Raw genomic sequence first — 21706 nt, 5'->3', positions numbered from 1 at the left:
TCTACAAAACTATAAAAATTATACTAACCTAAGTGTCCTTCTCAACCTTACGACACTTAGAACTAGAAAGATCCTTAGTCTTGTTATATATTTGAGTTGAATACCGAGATCGACTTTTTGAATAATGAAATTGAGGGGCCTCTTTAACATATGACCAAATGAGCGATAATATTTCATTAAGCTGCACAAACTCATTAGTCACAATAATGGTTGTCATTAATCACCGAAACAAACCTTGAGGGCCTAGATGCTTACAATGGTGTACTAAATAAAGTCTATTTGCAAAATCTTTTCAGAGATGGGTGTAACTTTTCGCGACGAATCTAATGACGATAATTAATCGATAATTTGCTACAATGATGCTACAGTACCATTCTCTAATCGCGCGATCAAAGGCCTCATTAGATTCTTCAGGGTCACTAGTGCGGGGTTCTAAAGTTGGTTTTGTAAACTGGCTTTGTTTAACACCGTAATTAACAGTCAAAATATCATTATTTACTACCACATTACAAACCAAACGGGCCCGTCTTATAAAACGGCTTCAACCTGTAGTATCTTAAAAAAAAGTGGAGTCCAAGCCAGTAAAATTCCTCCGCTCATCTAAACTACTAGTATGATTTAAAAATAATATGGTGAAAAAAATACACACACTAAATTTCCATGTATACTAATCTGCACTCTAAATAAACACTAAGTCGCTAACCCTACATATGTTCAACATTTAAAGCTCAACATAGTAAGAAGCACATGCAGATGGAAAGAGAATGTGCTTAGGAGAAGTTACTTTTTAGCATATCTGACAAGAAAATTTGACAGAACTAAAAGAGATGTCAAATACTTTACCTAACTATATCATAACAGAGATCTTGGGTCATAGATGCAAGCAAAATACAACAAGAGTGGTCAATTTGAACTTTGGGTTAGGACCACCTTCTCTAAAGTATTAACTACATACATGGAAACCCCAAATGAGTGTAATCAGTTGATGGAAATCCGCAACTGTAGGCAAGAACTACAAATGAGTGTAATCAGAATTAATCCGAAAAGGTAGAAAGGCACAAATTTAGTTGCGAGGGAATACATTTACACCTACTATTTAGTTGTGGATTTATTCCTTGAAAAATACATTCTGACATGTTCTAATGTACCATTGGATCTCCAACAGAACAGATCATTAGTTTATTAAAAAAACAATATATGTGTTCAGCAGCTTTACGCGATGTATAACGTAGAAGCTCCCTCGCTGATACATTGATAACATATAGCAGTACATTGATTAGCAGGAGTCATTGATGGTTAATCTACTGCTACGTATTATGTTTTAGTCTTATTTACCTTGTAGATGATGAGGCTTCTCTGAGTGCAGAGTGGCACGGATGCTGCGCCACCAGTGGGCGCTTGCCAACTACATTTGAATAGGACTTGAACATCAATCAAGTACACCAGTAAGCTTGCTCCAAGAAACAAAAAAGGAAAATGGTTGAAAATTCTAAAAGTACCTGAAATTCCTTGCGCACTGGCATATCAAATTCTCAGTTCTAGTATCACCCATACACCTAATACAGTAGTCGGCCATCCAGATATACATATTTCAAGTAGAGCTGATCCATAAGAAAATCTTGTCTCACACTGCTACGACACTCGAGAAATATGACTCTAAGATACACTGATATAGTTCACATCTATTATTTTATTCAAGAATATTTTACAACTGTTACATGCTGTGCTGTAAAAAGGATTCTACAATGGAGGGCCTGAAACAAGAGTAATAATTTCTAAAACAAGAAACAAGTCCTAAAGTCAAATAAATATTCTATAGCCAATAAAAAGTCCTAAAATAAAATAATATTCTATAACTCCAGAAAAAAGAAATCTTAATCTCATAGCATATATCCTGTTAATTTCAGAAAACAAAAGGAAAAAGAGCACAACTCCCCAAAAGCAGAAGTGTTGCACATAAACCAAATAAGATAATAGAAGAAATGCAAAATGAAGAATAAGAAAAGGCAAAAGACAAGCATTGATACCTATATTGCTTCCTGTGAAGCTTATATTTTAGGATAGCTCTCTTCAACTGTTAAAGTTTAGGATCACAACTTTGTGGCATGTGCGGGCACTCACATGTCTTCAAAAATACAATAATAAATAATAATTTTATAGAATACAAAAGAGGCATATATACCGTGAGGGTGTATTCAATAACAAAAGCCCTAACCTATATCACAATTATTTTCACCGACATTGAGCTTTTATAACATGTTTTAAACAATTTCTTATATTCAGAAATAGTGTAGAAGCAATGGTCCACATGACGATGAGATACGTGCTTGCATCAGTGTTGAGACCCTCCACGCGCCTATCCACACCTGCTCCAGTTCGATGAATGTTCCATTCCCTAGTGGATGCCAAAAACTCGCAAGAATACATCAGCTTGCATCATTTTGCTCCAAAATTTCTACAGCGTTGAAAATAACCATAATTGATCCCTTAAAGATAGCAATAGAAAATAGCCAAAGGAATTAAGTTCAGATATACTTAACCAATAGGATTTGTGCATTTCAGAATGATCTGAAGCTATTGTCCTTAATTTGTATGACACGTGTCATGTACGCATATGGCCATAAGAGGCTTGATACTCTGAAGGCTATTGTGTTCCTGTTTAAAATAACGAAGATGTACTCCACATCTGAACAGAAGTTCTAAGCTACAAGATGGACACTAAACTTTAACTGACATGTGAGATAATCGTTAGATGATTTATGATAACAGGGCTTATACAGAAACTAAAATTTCATGACCCAGCTACCAGCAGAGAAGCTATATGGATTTTATGATTGATATGGATTGTGCCATTAAGATATAGGGCTGCTTATAGCCCTGGGCACAATTTCCCGAACCCGAACCCCAAACCCGAAATACCCGAACCCGAACCCAAAATACCCGAACCCGAAATACCCAATTCCTATTTCGGGTACAACTTTGAAAAACCCGAATTTATTTCGGGTAATTCGGGTATATATCTCCGGTACCCGAATTACCCGAAATACCCGAAATTCTATAAAGGCCCAAGATGAATAGAAGTGGACAGCCCCATCCTAGCAACCCACAAATCTTCTAACGCTAGACCATCATCAATTCATCCTCGTTCGCCTGACTCCAACCCCATCGGCATCTCCCTCCCTGACCCGAGATCCCAATTCCCACTTTCCCAGCCACCACGCCGCCCGTCAGACCACCACTAACATCTGCTGCCCACCGCCCACCGCTTGCCCTTGCAAGCCGCCACCCAGGTCCCAGGATCCTACGGGCTGCACTGCGGCATGCAGACCCCCGCCGCTCAAGCCACGCCGCCCCTGAGCCCCTCGTCGGCCTCCGTGCCTGCGTCGCAAGCCCCGGCCACCTGCCGCCCCTGCGCCCCTCGTCGGCCGTCGCACTCGCATCGCCAGCCTCGGCCGCCTGCCGCCCCTCGTCGGCAGTCGCGCCCTTACCGGCCGACATGCAGCACGCCACACCGCAGTGCCCAGGGTCGCTGACTGCTGGTTAGGTATATCGGGTAATCGGGATTACCCGATATCCGAACCCGAATTTTCGGGTATTCATTTTTTTGAGTAAATTTCGGGTAGCACTTTTCATTACCCGAATCTCCCGAAATACCCGAATGCCCAGGCCTAGCTGCTTACATGTGAGACCAATGTCCAAGCTTCCACATCAACCAATGCCTAAATGCATTCTCCTCCTTTAAATCTACTCAAAAATGCAAACCAAGGATCAGGCACATAAGAAATTCAACTTAAAACACTTCTACTGCAAGCTCAATATTGATCAAGATCATATACATGATCTCTTTTTTATAGCGAATGCACAGTTCCATGTATTATTCTCAGTCTAAAACGAAAACTCCAATTAAGGTAGAATCATAAATTCACAAGGGTGATATTACTTACATTAATAATCAAGGTAGTAGTGATACTACAAAATGATTAAAGCGGCATCACATAAAATCCTCTAAATTAAAATAACTAAACTAATGGAAGAGGATAACTGCCCGGAAGTGTGTGGCAACTCATACACATGTAAATATTGTTCCATCATAATTTTGGGATAAGCATAGACTTCCAGCATTTTATTCTACTGAACATAGATGAGCAAGAGCAACTACTGGAATGCTTGCTCAGCTCAACGATGAAGAAAGACATGAGCTCAAGGGAATACTTTCTAGAATAACATTGCAATACATGTCCAGGGCAGATATTGCAATCAAAGCCTAGTTTTTGCGTGCAATAGGAAGTCAACGAAACATAACAATATGGAGTTAGTTTCTGCAGGTGCCAACTATCAGAGGTTGGAGTTTACACCGATTTTCAGTGATATCCAAGAGATGTCCTCATCGTTCTCCTCTTTCAATGTAGTGCATGCTAGGCGATCGGCTAATAAGGCAGCCCATGTATGTGCTAGTTTTGCTGAGCATGCTTTTGACGTTTGGGCAAATGCCCCTCCTAACTTCCTTTTGCAAGTTCTGCAAGATGATTGTGATCATTTCGATGAATGAATGAAGAAGCTAATTCCAAAAAAATATATATATATATATCAGTGGAACAAAGTCTGGGTGACTGACGGTACATCTAATTTGTTTCAGAGTTAGTAATAGATTTTTTTTGGTTCAAATATTGAATCACACAGGGGGAGAAAGTAATCATTGGATCAGTAGAAACAGTAATGAATCATGGAAGTTAAGGATTTCAAAAATAACGAAGGATTGATCCAGTCGCACCTATTTTTGCACTGGTCCTGCTACATCTAATCTGCCACCGGACAGCCACTTGATCCCCTCTGCAAAGGTCAGTGTGACCACCTTGTCTCCTCTCAATGCTGAAAAAATAATTTGAAAGCCCTGGGTAAATATATATATAAAAAGATAAAGTAATTAGAAGATTATATAGGCAGAAATGTAACTGCTCCATCATTTGTTCTCGCACATTCAACCCAAATCTCTGAACCATACATACCTATACAATGATGGCTTAAAAATGCGTTTGGGAATTGCATGAGCTCTCATCTACCGTTGCATTGCTGCATGTAGGGGATGAATGAGAAGAGAGACCTTCAGGGGGGAACAAATGCATAAAAGAACATCACAAGGAATCAAACCAAAACAGAGGTTGCCAAAAGGCAATGTAGCACAAAAAATGCCACAGACAACTTGGCTAACCATTTATTGCAATTCCACCCAGTTATGCCCACTAATGGAAAGCTGCTTCTCCTCTGGTGTGATCCCCGTGCTCTTTTGTATGAAGTTAGTAAGGCCGCTAACATCCTACATAGTAGTGAAATAAAATTGGAATCAAAATATGCACCAGTTTCAATTATCTGAAACAAAAATAGGCACTGGAACATATATCAGGTGTATGATAAGAAATCCAAAACCAAATTCATTTTTCAGCATGTTTTCAAGTTAGCAATAGAAAGTAGGTCCTTCGAATAAACCAGTTGAGAGAAAATGACCTGTTCACAGAAGCCAAAGAACCTGTAACAGAGGCCTTCCCTTGTCCCAACACTAAGCTGATAGGATTTAGGAATTCTCTTCCATGTCACAGATGTGATATCAGCTTTATCAACCTCAATGATCTTTCCTCCCCCTTGCTTCTTCCATGCCAGTCCTCCTGAATAAAGTTTGAAGTGCCCAGCATTCTACATCACAAGTCATCAATGAGAAGCAACAAAAACTTTCTAAAAAGAATTATTTTGTGAAGTAAGGATGATAAATGAAAATTAAAGGAAGACATTGTTTAACCTTGAGCTAATGAGAGAAATGCATACAAGCTATCTACCTTTGCAGCCATCCCGGTGCATATTTTCTTACCTGAGACTGGGATCCAAGTGTCAACTGTCAAGCTCTCGATCAGAAGAAGGATTACATCAACCACATTCTTTGACAGACATCCACAGTTCATTAGGAAAATTCAAAATTTTTTACCTCAATATTGATTAATCAACTATCCAGGATGCAGCAAAAGGGGCAAATTAAAATTCCTGCTATGGTACGAAATCGCCCTGCTCGCCACGCAGCAAAAAGGGGCAAAAGAAAACCCTGCTACGGTTCGCAATTGCTCTAATCCAATGAAATCGCACTCAGAGCAGAGCATGAGACGTACGCAGATAAATAAAAACAAAAAAGAGAGAAAAAGGAGAAGGGGGCACCGACATGGATTCACAGGCAGGGCCTCGTCGAGCTTGAACTTGTTGACGAGCAGCATCGCTTCCTTCTCCATCGCTGCAACGAAACCCGAGCAAAAAAAGCAATCAGCCGCAGAGTGAGCGAAACGAGGAAGGGACTGAGCAGCCGTAGGAAATGGAAGGGAACGGAGGGAGGGCGGGGACTCGAATTATTACCCATGACGTTGAGGACCCTGGAGATCGTTCCGGCCCCGGGAGCGGCGGCGTCCCGCTGCTCGGACGGCGGCGGAGCAGGAGGATGCCAGTGACGGCGCCCGCACTAAGCGGCTTGGCCGCCGCGCCCGCCCCGCAGGGTGTCGCGCCGCCTTCAACGGGAGGGAGCTTACCTGCGATGGCCTTGACGGCGAAGGCGACGGAGGGGCCGGCGAGCGCGACGAGGCCGGAGATCTCGCCGGCGGTGAGGTACGTGGACGCCGAGCCCTTGCACCACTCCGCCGGCAGCGGGGGATTGGGAAGGGAGAGGTGCGGCCGGCCCGAGCTGCGCCTCTTCCCGCTGCCGCCATGGATGCGGTGGCCTCCTCCGCTGCCACCGGCCGGCCCCGCTGCCACGCGCCGGGCCGCCCGCGCGGGTGCCCACCGGGGCAGGGACGGGCGCAGCGAGCTCCATGGGGAGGCAAGCCGTCGGGGAGGAGGGTCGCTCGATCGTGGCCGTGGGGTGGGGGAGGCGGGCGGCGCGCAGGGCTAGGCGCAGGCGGCCGGGGTCGGGTCTCGGGCGGGGGGGCTCGGCGGGGATGGCCGCGAGTTGGGGCGGAGGGCATCGGGGGAGGCGGTGTCGCGAGGGAGAAGGGGGCGTCGGGGGGAGGCGGCGTCGGGGGCCAGGGGCAGGCGGCGTGATTGACGAGCCGCGGGCGCGATTAGTCTGGGCGGGTGGGATTGGGTACGTCGGGCGGGTAGATCCGGCGCCGGTGAAAAAAAATTAGACGATTGGGTGGGATTGTATGGCGGGGTGGACGGAAATGTGCCCGCCCCAGCCTTCGTCAAGCTTTTTTTTTTCTGACATGTGGGTCATGAAAGAGTGGTTTGTGAGGTGGGTGGGTAGGTTAGATGTGATGATATGTAAAAGTTTTCAATATACTCCTTTTGTCTTAAAAAACAAGCCACTCTAGAAATTCTAGAATAAATTAACAAAAGATAAAATAAGTATATTCATCTTTATTTATTATCCATATTTAGCCCTAATTGAATATTGCATGTCCGTACATTTTCTAAAAGGATAAGATAATTTTTTTGGATAAATTTTAAATTCTAGAATAACATTTTTTATGGAGGGAGTATGTGCAACCTTTTCGCAATCTCCTTATCAGTATTTGTAAAAAGAAAACACTATGGTATTGGATGATACGAAACTGAAGAAAGCACAAGTAAAATTACATTTTGGGCACATGCAATGCTTTCCATATTGCCTTGGATCTTCTATTCCGCACAATTATAGATCGTTTTGACTTCCTACATATACATAGTTTATACTATATATTTAGTCATAATACATATTTAGATGCATATGAACGCTATGTATCTACAAATATATTTTAAATGCTGACATATGATGATTCTATGGATGTGAGGTACATTTTTACCATTTTCTTTTTTCTACCACCTTATTAGTTGGCCTGACATTGTTCGGCCCTGCCATTTCTTGTATCATTTATCTTTTTTTTTCATTAATAGCATCTATAATTTTTTGTTGATTTTAGGAAACCTTCCATGTTTGAAACATAACAATAATGACTATATAATGTATCTTTCTAGATAAAATATTTTATTCCTGCCTTTGCACCCTTCAATACATATACAGCCATAGTGCTTGCTACAAAAATGAGGAAAAAAGATTACACAAATCTGTATTGCATTTTGCGGGCATAAATCAGAGTGTACTAGTAGTAGTTGTGGGTAGGGTTGGATTTTTATTTTCTTCTATTAATGTTTTTGAGCCTTTTACTGTTCTTCTAGAGATACCAAAACTATATTGTATATTATATGTGTAAACTGTTTTTGAGCCTTTTTAGGATTGCCTTTCCCTTCATCTTTTAGGACTGAGAAAAGCGGGTTTCTTAATGAGGCAGGAGTGTTGTTTATAGGTGGCACCAAAAACACCAACCCGGCAGTACCCACCAAATACGGCTGAAATAGTACAGTTCGAAGAAACAGTAGGGGCCGCACCCCTGCTAGCCCTATTGAGCTAAGGTGGCAGGAAATAGTGTCTTTAAAATCCAATTGTATTTAACATGTACTTCTGAAATGAATCAAAGCACAGGTCTCAGAAGAAACCAATAAGTATAAGCTAACAGTACCCAACTGCATCAGCATTAAACTTTCAACAAGTGACGAATCATTTTACATCATGGGTAATCATTGCCCAATGTATATTCAGCGTTTGCAGGAGTTGGAAGATTATTAACATGTCTGGAGAAAGGTTAAGATCACGAAGCATCATTAAGCACTCCAATTCTTGCTGGAGGGCAGTAACTCAAAATTTCGGACAGAGTTCTCTGTGCCTAGAGATTATTAGAACTTTGAAGTACTCAAAAATGGGCTGTGCCCGTTTACATCAATCACGAGCCTCATCTCAATGGTACAATCTATTGCTCTGCAATCTTTCTGGTGACGTACGGTAGAATGCCTCCATGGTCGTAGTAAGCAAGTTCCACCTGAACGTTAATATTTATTAAAAAAAACACAATATCAGCATACCAATGTAGTTAATCAGCATCAGCAGGTACTGCCACAGGAAAGAAAAATCATACCTCGGTGTCGAATCTGAGCGTGCAAGTGAATGACTTCCCAGTATCAGTTGTCACGGTAACATCTTGTCCAGGCTTTATGTCACTCACATTGGTTGGAAGGTGGATCGTGTAGCGCTCATGGCCAGTTAAGCCAAGGGTGTCTGCATCCTCCCCTGCCTTGAAGCAAAGAGGGATAATTCCCATGCCAGCAAGATTGCTACGGTGAATCCTCTCAAAGCTCTTTGCTATCACAGCCTTGACTCCCTGCAGCCAACAGGTGAACGTACCCCCATCAGTGACACAGTGAGGTTAGCTAACGGCATAGCTGAAGAAAATAGTGGAAGCAATGTTACCTGAAGCATTGGGCCCTTTGCAGCCCAATCCCGAGAGCTTCCACTACCATACTCAGCACCAGCCAGAATTATAGTATCATGCCCTTCATTCTTGTATTTCTGTGCCAGTCAACAAAAGGAAATGGATCAATATCAAAACTTGAAAGCCATTGGCACATAGCATGTATCACTGAACTACATGATATGGATTATAATTATATTTACCATAGCAGCATCAAAAACAGCAAGCTTCTCCCCAGACGGAACATGGATTGTTTTTGGTCCAACCTCACCATTCAAGAACTTGTTCACAAGGCGGATGTTGGCAAAAGTACCCCTAGCCATGATCTCATCGTTTCCTCGTCGGCTACCATATGAGTTGAAGTCCTTCCTTTCAACACCACGCTCCTTCAGATATTTTGCAGCTGGGCTCTCTGGGTTAATGCTTCCAGCAGGGGATATGTGGTCAGTTGTGATACTGTCACCAAAGTTCAGAAGGCAATATGCATCCTTCACAGGTCGTGGGCCAGGAGGGGTCATTGTCATATCCTTGAAATAAGGAGGCTCATGGATGTAAGTAGATGAGGGATCCCATGGGTAGAGAGTGCTTGCTGAGACTGACAGCTCATTCCACATAGGATTTCCTTTTGTGATTGCCTCATATGTGCTCTTGAACATGTCAGGGAGCACACTGCTCTTGACAACCTAGCAATTAAAAGGACAAGCATTAAAAGCATGTTCTGACAAGCACAAGGCTTCATAGCACAAGGCGTTAGGAAAATGAAATATAGTCATAATTTCTCTGCTGGATGCTGACCTCGGCTATCTCTTCTGTGGAAGGCCAAACGTCCCTGAAGTAAACCTCTTTCCCATCTTTCGAGATGCCAATAGGTTCTTTCTCAAAATCAATATTAACCTAAGCAAAATTAACAATTCATCAAATAAGAAAAGACAAACAAAAAAATAACAAGGTCTAACGCACTAATAAAACTAGCTTCATGCCATGAATCATTTGAGCAAAAAAAAATAGCTGGTACATTAACCAATAAAACACAGGGAGTGCCACTGATTAGTTTGTTTCAACTACATATATTGTATTAACTTCACTATAACAGCATTTTTCTTGATCAGTGAAGAATGGTCTTCCTGTAAAAATGTGTAGGATAGCCTTAACAGAATAAGCAACATTTATTTATTCATTTGGTTGCATACTCAGAAGCAGATCCTCCCACTTACCGTGCCAGCCAAGGCATAAGCCACAACTAGTGGAGGAGAAGCAAGGTAATTTGCTCTGGTCAATGGATGTACACGTCCTTCAAAATTCCTGTTACCAGACAAGACAGCAGCAGCAACAATATCTACAAAAAAGGGGGAAATATAAGCAATATGCTCTATTACAAACTTTACACTTTAACTATCAAATGTCATTAGAATAACCATTCTCAGAAATTGCAGCTGACACAGATTCATCAAGTTCTCCAGAATTTCCGATGCAGGTTGTGCAACCATAGCCAACAATATGGAAGCCAAGCTGGTCAAGATATTTCTGCAGACCACTGCAGAAGGGGAAACAACAAAGCAAACATTACAAAGTCTTGCAGTACAAGGTAAGCATTTGAGCTGATGACCCGAGACTTACCTCTTATCCAAGTACTTCTTCACAACACCAGAACCAGGTGCAAGGCTTGTCTTGATCCACGGCTTTACCTGATTGACATGAACCATTGTTAAACTAAATGATGGTATTAGAAAACATAGAACAACTGCGGCATTGAATTAATTTCATCATACAGAGGGTTGAAAAAGATCATTTGGAACAATAGCCAATCAATATTAGCATGGAACTACTGAATAAGGTATAAATCAAACAATAGAGTTCTTATGTTTTCAAGTAGTGTATCGAATATTGACAAAATAAATATGGGGAAAACAAGATGGAAGATGTCGTCCAGAACCAAACCTCTAGGCCTAATTCACAAGCCTTTTTCGCAACCAAAGCAGCTCCCAGCATTACATTAGGATTTGACGTGTTGGTGCAACTAGTTATAGCTGCAATTACAACATCGCCATGCTTTATCTTTGCAGGAGTCCCATGGAATGAAAACTCTGCAACTTTGCCCTGTGATTCTTTGGGGACAGCAAAACCCTGCAATACGGTTGCAGTGAGCATAAAGATGAGGGAAATGGGATAAACATGGCAATACAGGGGCTGGTGGAACATACACAAATAAGCTTGGTAAATGGTAATTGCAATCCATAGAGGAAATCCTTACCTTAAACCCTACATCGTTGTCCAAGCAAGAAAGCCAATCCGACTTCATGTTCTTCAATGTCACTCGATCATGAGGCCTGTTGCAAAGGAACAAATATATTACAGAACAAAGGCAAGATATGCCAATACCACTTAGAAATAAAGTACATTACCGTTTTGGTCCTGATAGACATGGTTCAACCTCCTCAAGGTTAAGTTCTAGATAAGAAGAATACACTCTTTCAGCTTCAACCTACATGCCAGACGAAGTGTTAATAAAACAAAGCATATACCAAACTAGCTTATGTTCAACAGACAAAAAACAATCACCTGGTTGTGGTCGACGAACATCTTATTGGCACGCAGATAGGACTCTACCATGGCCACCTAAAACATGATACAAAATTAGTCTAGTGTCTTTTTATCAACGCAGATAAGAAACAAATTGAATACAATCACCACTAATAGCTTACAGTATTATCACTTCTGCCAGTAAGTTTTAAATAGTCCAGTGTCTTTGCATCAACTGGGAAGAAACCCATAGTTGCACCATACTCTGGTGACATGTTTGCAATGGTGGCCCGATCAGCAAGTGACAATTCACTCATACCTTGGCCTGAAGTTTAGAGGTTTGAGATATACATTAGAAAATCTCATCATAGAAGCTCTTCATAAAGGAAAATATTGGTTTTAAAGGCTATAATATGATTACCATAGAACTCGACAAATTTTCCAACAACGCCATGTTTACGAAGCATTTGAGTTACTGTTAGAACCAAATCTGTGGCTGTAACTCCATTCCTCAGCTTGCCTGATAACTTGAAACCGACAACACCTGGCAAGACCATGCTCATTGGCTGCACATAGAAACCATACTCAACATGTAAGTTGCCAAAGTAGATGCTGGTCAACCAAATGGGCCATAGCTAAGAGAAAATGTACTTGTCCATAACAGTGCCATAGGTTCAAACAAGGTTCTATGGTATGATAACAGCAGATTTTAGAGATATCAAAATGAACTTCTCACCTGGCCAAGCATTGCAGCTTCCGCCTCTATGCCACCAACTCCCCATCCAGCAACACCGAGACCATCAATCATAGTTGTGTGAGAATCAGTTCCTACTACGCTGTCAGGGTAAAGGATCCCACCATTGTTAAACACAACCCTGGCCAGGTACTCAAGATTCACCTAAAAGGTCAAATGGAGGGTTAAAAGGTTTTGAACCAACAAAACCAACTCAGCTTGGATAATAGTCAAAATGATCACATCATAAAATTACCTGGTGGACAATGCCAGACCCAGGTGGAACAACAAGCATGTTACGGAATGCAGAGGACCCCCATTTCAAGAAACCAAACCGCTCCTTGTTACGATGGAACTCGAGCTCCATATTTGCCTGAACAGCATTTTGTGATCGTGCAACATCGACTTGTACTGAATGATCAATAACAAGATCTACAGGAACCTGCAAACAATACATATATATCAGCAAAAAAAATGGTACCAGCATCAATACACAATATCTATATACGTGCAAGCTACATTATGGGAGGTGAATGGGAGCATTATAGACTAAAAGTTAGCTGAAGGGTACAAAGAAGAATCCATCCGATTCAAAAGAAAAATATAACTAATATAAAAGGTTATGCCAGACTCCAGAGAGACGATAACTAATATGATTAGCCATTTAAAAAGTTGCATTATTCGGCCCTTTGAAAAAACAAAAGCTGACCTATGATGTATGTGCATTAGAAATATGCACTGCAACTATAATGTGTATAATTTTCTATTAGAGAAGGTGACGCCAACTGTTGTTGATTGCAATGGTAATGTTTCTTAAATAGCAATAAGCACTTCATAATAAAACATATAAGATCTGTAGCAGTTAACATAACAAGTAATGTTCATATTGGGAGTTTAAAATATAGCTACCGTACAAATTGGTGGCATACTGAAGGATAAGGTTCAGAAATACAAAAAAAATGGCAGTAAGAGAAAACAAACAAAATGCCAGAAATTATGAATTGCATTACACTGTGTACTCACCAGAGGATTAATTTTGTTTGGGTCGCTGCCAAGTTTGCTCATAGCATCCCTCATGCATGCAAGATCAACAACTGCTGGGACACCAGTAAAATCCTATAATTTAACCAAGAGATAGAAAAAATTGAGTCACCAGTTAATTCATAACAGTTCAGAATGCAGAGCAAATATTTCACATCAGCTATACACCTCATTTGAAAAGTATTAGACTAAATTAAGCAACATGACCAACTTTTATGTAGCAATTGCTATGGTTCTTTTATCACTGTTATGAGAACAGTCAATGTAGATAACTTTATTCTGCCACCAAAACAGTCTGATGTATGTGTCTGTCATTAAACAACTCAAAAAGTCAACGGATAGTACCAATCAAACACCATGCAAATTGGCTAATGGGCAAGGGACTCCACTTTCTCGATAGGATTGGAAAGTGGGACTCCAATTAAAAGATTCCTGTAATCAAAAGCTATTGATGGGAATATTTCCAGCTCACACTTATTCTATCCACAGAATTTGGACAAATGTAACAACTCTGAATTTGTTCAAATAATGTGGTACCTGGAGAAGAACACGGGCTGGCTTGAATGGGATTTCAACTTGCTTTGGTGCGCTGTTCTCCCAATCCAAGATCTTCTCAACATCCTTACCAGTGACCTGGAAGTCATCGCAGTTTCTGATTGCCGACTCAAGAAGAATCCTTATAGAGTAGGGGAGCCGATCTGGCAGAAGAATAGGCCGGACACATGGGTCGAATCATCAGAATTTTCAGATAACTAGGTCATAGAAACAGATAAAACCTATGAAGCTACGTGGGAAAAACAATAATGCTTTCAAGAGATATATCAACATCTGTCATCCCAGAAAATTCGCAAATCCAGCATTAGAGCAGATCAGAGGCTCTAGACCACTGAACTGGCCCCACCAATTCATCCGCATTACACGCAACTGAGTGAAGTAAACAGATCGGAGGAGACAAAACTCACTAAATTTCAATTCGATAACAGAAACCCAGGATCAAACCACGTCGCATCTACAAACTAAAACAAGTCACGCCAAAATTGAGTACTGAAGCGTCACGACGAACTCACCAATCCTCGGATCAGAGAGAGCGGGCAGGCTGTAGTACTTCCCGAACTCCTCTCCGCCTCCTGGCCTACCGAGGCCCGTCAGGATTTCATCGTAAGTGTTCCTGGTCGCTGGAGAGGGGGGAAACAGGCGGAGACAGAGACAGAGACACAGTCAGAGCAGAGGGATGCAATAATTTGACCCAGTTTGTCCATCGAGGTCGTCGGAATCCGTACCAGCGGAGGCGAACCGGCGCTCGAAGACTGCGGTCGCAGACGATGCGGAGCGGGCGGCGGCGCGGTGGCCGCTGAAGAGGCGGCCCGCGAGGCCGGACGCGAAGGGCGACGCCGGGCTGGGGCGCGGCCTCGGGATCGGGCGTGAAGGGGGAGGCGAGGACGACGGGGCGGCGTCCGCGGCGGGCCTGGAGATCGCCGCGGCCGCCGCGGCGGAGACGCGGGTGGAGGAGCCGGTGGTGGAGCGGGAGAGCAGGGCGCTCGTGAGGGGAGGCATGGCCGCTAAGCCAAAAAGGAGGAGGACGGTGAGGGGGGAGGGCGGATGGCAAGGTGGTGGGGGCGGGTTTTATATAGGCGGCCGCGAATTTTGGGAGACGCGTGGTGGGAATGCGCGGCGCGGCACAAGGGCGAGCGACCGGTAGGGTTGCCGAGATGGGTTTCGTCTGGGCTCGCGCGGGTTGTGCGGGTCGTCGGAGCCCCGCCGCCGCCGCGCGGGGCTCCAAAGGAAAGGTCACGATGATTTTTTCCCCTTTTGAGAGGACCCAGGGCAGGCACAAAGTAGGTCAACGATGATTTTTTTTTCTTTTGAGAGGACCCAGGGCAGGCACAATGCAGGTCAGCATATTTTCTTTCTTTTCTTACTCTTCTGGAAGCTGTGCTAGCATGACACTTACTACGTCCAGTTGTGTTTTTCAGAGAAACAAAGCATAGATGTGACCATCACGCGGGGGCATTAGACTATCCACACCCCATCTCCTCTACATTTCAACTCTAAAAAGAATATTCCTGTCTAGTCAGCGAGATTCTCCCCCCTACACCAACTTATCCCGCACTCCATCTACTCCAGATTTTTACTCCATACCCCACCATCAATTACTTTATATTATAAACTCAACCACCCCTCCCTTCCCCACTCCGCCCATGGCAGCGGCGAGCTCTGCCCTCGGCCCCACGTGATCTGCGCGCGGCGGCCGCGTCCGAGCTCCGCCCCACGCGCGTTCGCGCCGGCCACGAGCTCCGCCCGCGCCGCCGCCGCCCTCCGGGCCGGCCGCGCGCCCGTGCCCTCCGCGACGCGGCCTCGCTCGGGCCGGCGGTGCCGCCCCTGCCCTCCGCGACGCGGCCTCGCTCGGGCCGGCGGCGCCGCCCCTGTCCTTCGCGTCGTCGCCGTGCTCCGGGCCCGCGGCGCCGCCCCTCCCCTCTGCGTCGTCGCCGTGCTCCGGGCCGGCTGCGCGCCCCTCCCCTCTGCGCTGCGGCCTCGCTCGGGCCGGCGGCGCCTCCCCTGCCTTCCGCACCGCGGCCTGGCTCGGGACGGCGCCGCCGCCCCTGCGCTCCGTGTCGTTGCCGTGCTCCGGGCCCGCCTCCGCCGACCATCGTCCGGGGTCACCTCGTCATCCGCCTCCCGGCCCTCTCCTCTTTCCATTGGAGCGCAGGAGGATGCGGCCGTTGTGGGGCCCACAGCGGCACAGTGGATGGGGTGGACGCCGTACATGCGCTGCAGATGGAGGGGTGGGGCATTTCCCCAACCAATGGAGGGAGCGTAGAGTAGTGGGCTGCATTGATATCAACTCTAAATAGCAACTCTAAATGTTTGGGGGAGCACTGGAGGTGTGGGGTGCGGATAGTCTTAGAGTCTTCCACGTCTCCCTTTCTTCCGTTTGGAGCTACCCGGTCTTGTAGGCAGCATGGTAGCATTGGCTCGCGTTGTTTGTCGCTGTCGGATGAACGGTGGCACTAGCTGTCTCTATCATTATGATTAGAGCATCTCTAAGAGACTCTGGAAAAAAATTTGAATAGGTAAAAATAAATAAATTGTCTTAAAATTAGGATCCAACAGTTTCTCCATACTACTCCCATCGCCATCCCGATCGGCATCCCAGGTCCCGCGCACGGCATCTTTGCCAAATGGGCCTTCCTTGCCATCTCGCCTCGCGCCTCGCGCCCTTGCCTCCGATTTGCCCCTCCCTCGCCGCGCCTCGTCTCTCTTCCCCGCTTCTTCTTCCTGTTCGGCGGTGTCACAGCCCAAGAAAAAAAGGAAATAAATAAAATTTTCCCGCCGGGCCCACCCGTCAGCCTCCTTCTTTCCTCCTCCTCTCTGTTCTGCGCCGCGGCACGCACGCGTCGCCACGCGCGGGCCATCCCCGGCTTCCGTGCCGCGCGCGTCCTCCGCTCGCCCCATCCTCCACGACGACGCCGCGGCCTTATCCTTCCCCGCTGCCGTGTTCTCCTTCTCCTCCCCATCTTCCTCCTCCTGGAACTCGAGCAGAGCTCGCCCCCATCGTCGCGCCGACGAACTCCGGCCGCCGTTCCTCGATTTCGCGCGCCCACGGCCCCCTCACCTCGCCCTCCACCTCCTCCAGCCTCCTCGAGCTCGCTCTCGCGTTTTCCCGGCGGAATCGAGCCCGCGCCGCCCGGCCGCCATTGACGCCGCCGCGAGGAGCTCCGTCGGCCGCCGTCGATTCGCCGTCTCCGGTGAGCTACTTCTCGATTCCTTGCGCGAGGAGCATCTCCTCCCTTCCCTCGCTCGATTTCCCTCCTCACCAGGCCTCCTCCCCCTCCCTGCAGGGCCGTTGGCGCAGCCCTCCGCCCGCCGCCGCTGTTCGTCGTCGCGCCGCCCCGTCGTCGCTCCTCTCCGCCCGTGCCGTTGTTGGTGAGCTTTGCCGTCGCCTGGAACATGCCTTGCGCGCGCCTCCGGCCCCTCTCCAGCCCTGCTTCGCCGCGCCGCCGTCCGCCGCGTCGCGCGCGTCGTGGGTCTGTTCGTGGACACGAAGAAGATGAACAGTGGTAGAAGCTAATAACAATCCTTGTTGTATTTGTGTGTGTTTGAGTTTGCAAAAATCATAGAAAAATATATATAGATCCAAAAATAGTGAAACTTGTTTTGTTAGTTTCCTTTTGCTTAGATCTACTCCTGAAAAATATAGTTTTGCATGTTACTGTCCTGTAGATTTACTTGTGGTTTAATATTGCAAAAGTGAGTTAAATGCTTAGTTATTTGTGTGATGCTCTAAAAATGCTAAACCAAATTTTGTTAGGCTCCTTGTGAAATGTTCTTTCCAGTGGTACAACTTGCTTGCATGAATCTCGCAGGCTCCTTGTGAAATGTTCTTTCCAGTGGTACAACTTGCTTGCATGAATCTCGCATGTTGGTTAGCGTTTTGTTTCGATTTTGTGCTTGGTCTGAAATGTTGTTTATTGCATAAATATTTCCTGAAAATGATAAAATGGCAAAACCACTTTTGTTAGCCTTGTTTACATGTTTAGTTCCTGTGCAAAATTTATGGAAATTGTTTGGACTCGTTTGCATGTTTTTTTATTTATCTTATTTAGAGTAACTAAAAATTGATATATTTATGATTAATTCTAGGAAAATGCTTTTGATGTAAATCCAAATTTTCATGAGTTCCTTGTAATGTTCTTTGCTTTCTCAATTTAATTTGTGATTTATGTTTGTTTTATAAGTTTATTTCCTAATTCTTGCTCTAGTTTCCTCGTTCGTGTTTGCATAGTGATTGGTTGTTGTCGCGTGTGTTACGTTTGTGCATCATCGCATATGTGCCATTCATTATTCACGTCTTGTCACCCTTGCATAATCCAGGATATCACACTAATGCATGCATCTCATTTCATGCATAGCATTTGTTGCACAATCAGGGCATCATGCTAATTCTGGCATCTCATTCATGCATTATAGTGACTGAACCGTCGGAGAACGAACCCGTTGAGCCTGCCGAGTCCGTCGAGCCTGAACCCGGAATCCCGTTCATGGTCGAGCCCGAAGTTAACCCAGGCAAGCAGCTAAGCATGATTCTTTACTCCTATTTAATCTGAGTTAGTTAGTTACATCACCGGGTAATATGGGGTTATATAATATGTATGTATTGCATTTTGATACCTATTCTCTTGCATTACCCTTCCTTGAATTGTTATCCATGTCCTTGTCACTTGTTAGTCAGTTAATAACTTAATCTGATTAGATGCTTAGCCCTGCTTAGAATACTCATATTGCTTGCTCGAAAGGAATGGTTTGGAGTATCACACTTACCTGATTATCCTTGAGTGCACTTGAGTATCTGGGACAAGTGGAGTGCAGTATCGAGATTCGAGCGGAATGTTAGGGCCTAGAGAATGAAGTCACATGGGCATAGTCCGCTTGGATCGATTAAGGACCGAGTGGACGACGTTGGTTTTGAGCACCTTTCCGTGCTACCACATATCCAATATAATGGAACGGATAAGCCAATTACCTTCTTTGACTTGATCATTGATGTACAGTCCTAGATACGTGGCTAAAGGCTATGCAGAGAGGCTTAGAGGTGTCCCCCGGATGGACCTATGTGTAGGAAAGTTTAGAGATGTCCCCGGTGGAAACTAAGTCTCTACGCGTAAGCTAGGTGTGAAGATTTCAATGATCGAGCCATGTTGGGAACGGTTGTCGCGAGTGCCCCCTTATCCAACTTTGGCCGGTTGGGTGAGTCGCATGGTCCTCGCGTCGTGTGGGTAAAGTAGTACACCCTTGCAAGGTTATAACCAATTCGAATTGCCGCGCTCTCGGTTATGAGCAAGCTCATTATCCCATGAACTCCTCATAGATTATCGTTTATGATGGGAACGGTTCTTGTTACATCTATGATCAGTTATAGATGATGTTACTCTCTTAATCAACTAAAAGTGTTTGGGGGTTTGGGCAACTTTAATTAATTTTGTTAGAAGAGCTCATGCTTATGCAATAATTACTTAACCTTAAAGCTTTTATTTGAGCCTTTGCATGTTCCTTGCTTATTTATTTGCGTAAGTCTTGCGGAGTACCTTTGTACTCAGGGTGCTTCTAACCCTAGTTGCAGGTGAACCCGAAGTGGTGTTCGGCCACTTCTACCCCGCCGATTTAGGCGCGGGGGAGGAGTAGGTCGTTGAGGCTGGGATGGTGTCCTTGAGCAAGACATCATCATCGTAGTAAGTTTCTTCGTAATCGAACTCCGTGAGAGCATGTAAATATAATAATCCTTAAGTTTCTGTTTAATATGGTTTCTGTGAGCCCAAGGTTTGTAATGAAGTTAGGTTGGACCCACCTATATCAAATTTGTAATAATAAATGAATAAAATTGCTCTTTGTGGATCATCAGCAATGTATGCGTTTGTATAACGGTACGTGTGCTTAATCCTGGGCATGTGGCAAACACGTACCGAGACTACCGGGTTTGCTCTCGTTCTGGGTGAATTGTGTTGATTAAGTGCCTCTAAGGCGTGGATTAGCACGTGGCGTGTCGAGAGACGGACACGTGTTAGTCCTCGTCTTAAAGGATTAATCAATAATTTCACCTAAACCGATGATAAATTGGGCGGTTCTCACAGGCGGCGGCGGCAGCGACCGTCGGCTTCGGCGCCGGCAGGGCGTACGCGGCCATGGCTCCGGCGGCGGCATGAACTCCGGTAGTGGCGGCGGCGGCTGTTGGCTTCGGCACTGGCAGGGAGTGCGCGGCCATGGTAGAGGCAGCAGCGTGGCTCTTTCCCGGCGCAAGCTCCCGCAGCAATTCCCTCACAAGCAACGCGGCTTTGTCAAGGGATCCTCGGTGGTTACCTTGTGCGGCGAAGGCAAGCGACAAGCCGCGTGGGACTTCACGGCGGCTGTGGCGCTCTCCTCCCTGAGCTCATGCGAGGAGGAGGTGGCAGCCGGACGCGTGGTGCTGATGCGCAATGATGGAGGCCGGCCGGACGCGCTACTCCTCGAGCTCATGTGCAGCGGCGGCTAGGATTTCTGAAATTTGGGGATTTTTGCATCTATGGTTACGGGATGGGTGGGAATTTCAACTTTTGGCATGAATTCCCTCCTTCTAAATGCTCTGAGTGATAAATCCAACCCTGATGTATGAAATTGAAACTAATTACAGGAATCAGGGCCAAACAATGGTGAATTTGGGGCCTAATCGCCATTAACAGGTGAAAAAAACACGGGGAGAGAGCTCGATGCAGCAGCAACAGAGATGACAGGGCTGCCAGGCGGCACCCGAACTCGACGCCCCGCCGGCCTGCTTCACGGAGGACGCGGCAGAGTGCAGTGGCAGTGAACAACGAGGGCTGGCAGGCGGAGGCCGAGCTCGACGCCGGGGACGCCCCGCCGGCCTTCTTTGCTGAGGACGCTGCGCGCGCGCCGTGCCAAGTTGTCTGGGAGAGGTTGAGGGAGAGGATAGTTGATTTCAAGAGGCAATTTGGAGAAGCTGTTGGGTAACTTACCTTGTGGAAAGCTTTTTATTTTTTACATAGTCTGTTTACCTCTTCATTTACCTAAGAATTTTAGCTATTATGTTGGAGTTGCTCTTAAGTGCTACCAACAGCGGAACTTCCCGTGCAGTTTTTATAAAGCCAAAAGTTTAGAAAAACAGAGATTATAGAGAAAATTGAAAAGTTAAAATCATTATTTAGAAAGTTATGAAAGATTTTTTAGAAAAAAAAGCTAGTAGCAGCTTTTTAGAAAAAAAAACTCTAAAAGCTGCAACTCAACCAAACAGACTATACACCCTAAATCTATAATGCTGCCATCCTAGTAAAAAGGAGCGATGAGAGTGCCAAAAATGGATTATTGCGGATTGGTATGGAGCAATAACTATAGGTAACTTTTTCTTTCCAAATCTGCATCATAAAACTTCTAAAGAAAGCGAGCGTCCAGTCTGGAGAGCCCAGACGGACGTGGCACTCAGAAACCGTATCATCTATAACTCTTGAACTCTGTACTGATCGAGCAAGCGCTCATCGTGCTCCGTCTTTGTCTCTTTAATCGAGTTGATTTGTTATTACTCCATACCAAAGATAGAAATTTAAACCATTTAGTT

General features: G+C 45.1%; 1 protein-coding gene and 3 long non-coding RNA genes across 6 annotated transcripts; 2 read left to right on the top strand and 2 right to left on the bottom strand.

The window, feature by feature from the left end:
- Nucleotides 1–775: 775 nt before the first annotated feature.
- On the bottom strand, nt 776–6970 carry LOC120692632. 2 transcript variants are annotated; one of them, XR_005682687.1, is made up of 8 exons: nt 6391–6969; nt 6203–6271; nt 5503–5688; nt 5210–5314; nt 5007–5070; nt 1500–4869; nt 1336–1405; nt 776–1243 (listed from the first exon to the last, which is right to left on the bottom strand). It is a non-coding gene; the product is annotated as an uncharacterized LOC120692632 (long non-coding RNA). The 2 variants fall into 2 exon arrangements; XR_005682686.1 differs by having other exon boundaries at nt 1336–4869; nt 6391–6970.
- A 1537-nt stretch (nt 6971–8507) lies between these two features.
- LOC120689512 (putative aconitate hydratase, cytoplasmic) lies at nt 8508–15350 on the bottom strand. The gene is made up of 20 exons (XM_039971800.1): nt 14886–15350; nt 14673–14780; nt 14143–14303; nt 13588–13680; nt 12821–13006; nt 12568–12729; nt 12253–12397; nt 12014–12156; nt 11871–11927; nt 11714–11793; nt 11563–11638; nt 11250–11435; nt 10929–10996; nt 10727–10845; nt 10526–10647; nt 10107–10205; nt 9515–9994; nt 9311–9409; nt 8979–9221; nt 8508–8882 (listed from the first exon to the last, which is right to left on the bottom strand). Exons 1-20 carry the CDS (start codon nt 15157–15159, stop codon nt 8814–8816), a joined length of 2970 nt encoding a protein of 989 aa, XP_039827734.1. The 5' UTR covers nt 15160–15350; the 3' UTR covers nt 8508–8813.
- A 1888-nt stretch (nt 15351–17238) lies between these two features.
- LOC120692526 lies at nt 17239–18633 on the top strand. Of its 2 annotated transcripts, none has more exons than XR_005682662.1 (3): nt 17239–17351; nt 17445–17660; nt 18574–18633. It is a non-coding gene; the product is annotated as an uncharacterized LOC120692526 (long non-coding RNA). The 2 variants fall into 2 exon arrangements; XR_005682661.1 differs by having other exon boundaries at nt 17445–17663.
- Nucleotides 18634–20236: 1603 nt separating this feature from the next.
- Nucleotides 20237–21216, top strand: LOC120692527. The gene is made up of 2 exons (XR_005682663.1): nt 20237–20674; nt 20768–21216. It is a non-coding gene; the product is annotated as an uncharacterized LOC120692527 (long non-coding RNA).
- Nucleotides 21217–21706: the final 490 nt, after the last annotated feature.

Source organism: Panicum virgatum, chromosome 9N, assembly GCF_016808335.1.
Source record: "Panicum virgatum strain AP13 chromosome 9N, P.virgatum_v5, whole genome shotgun sequence".
NCBI lineage: Eukaryota > Viridiplantae > Streptophyta > Magnoliopsida > Poales > Poaceae > Panicum > Panicum virgatum.
This window is presented reverse-complemented; position numbering and strand designations above follow the sequence as displayed.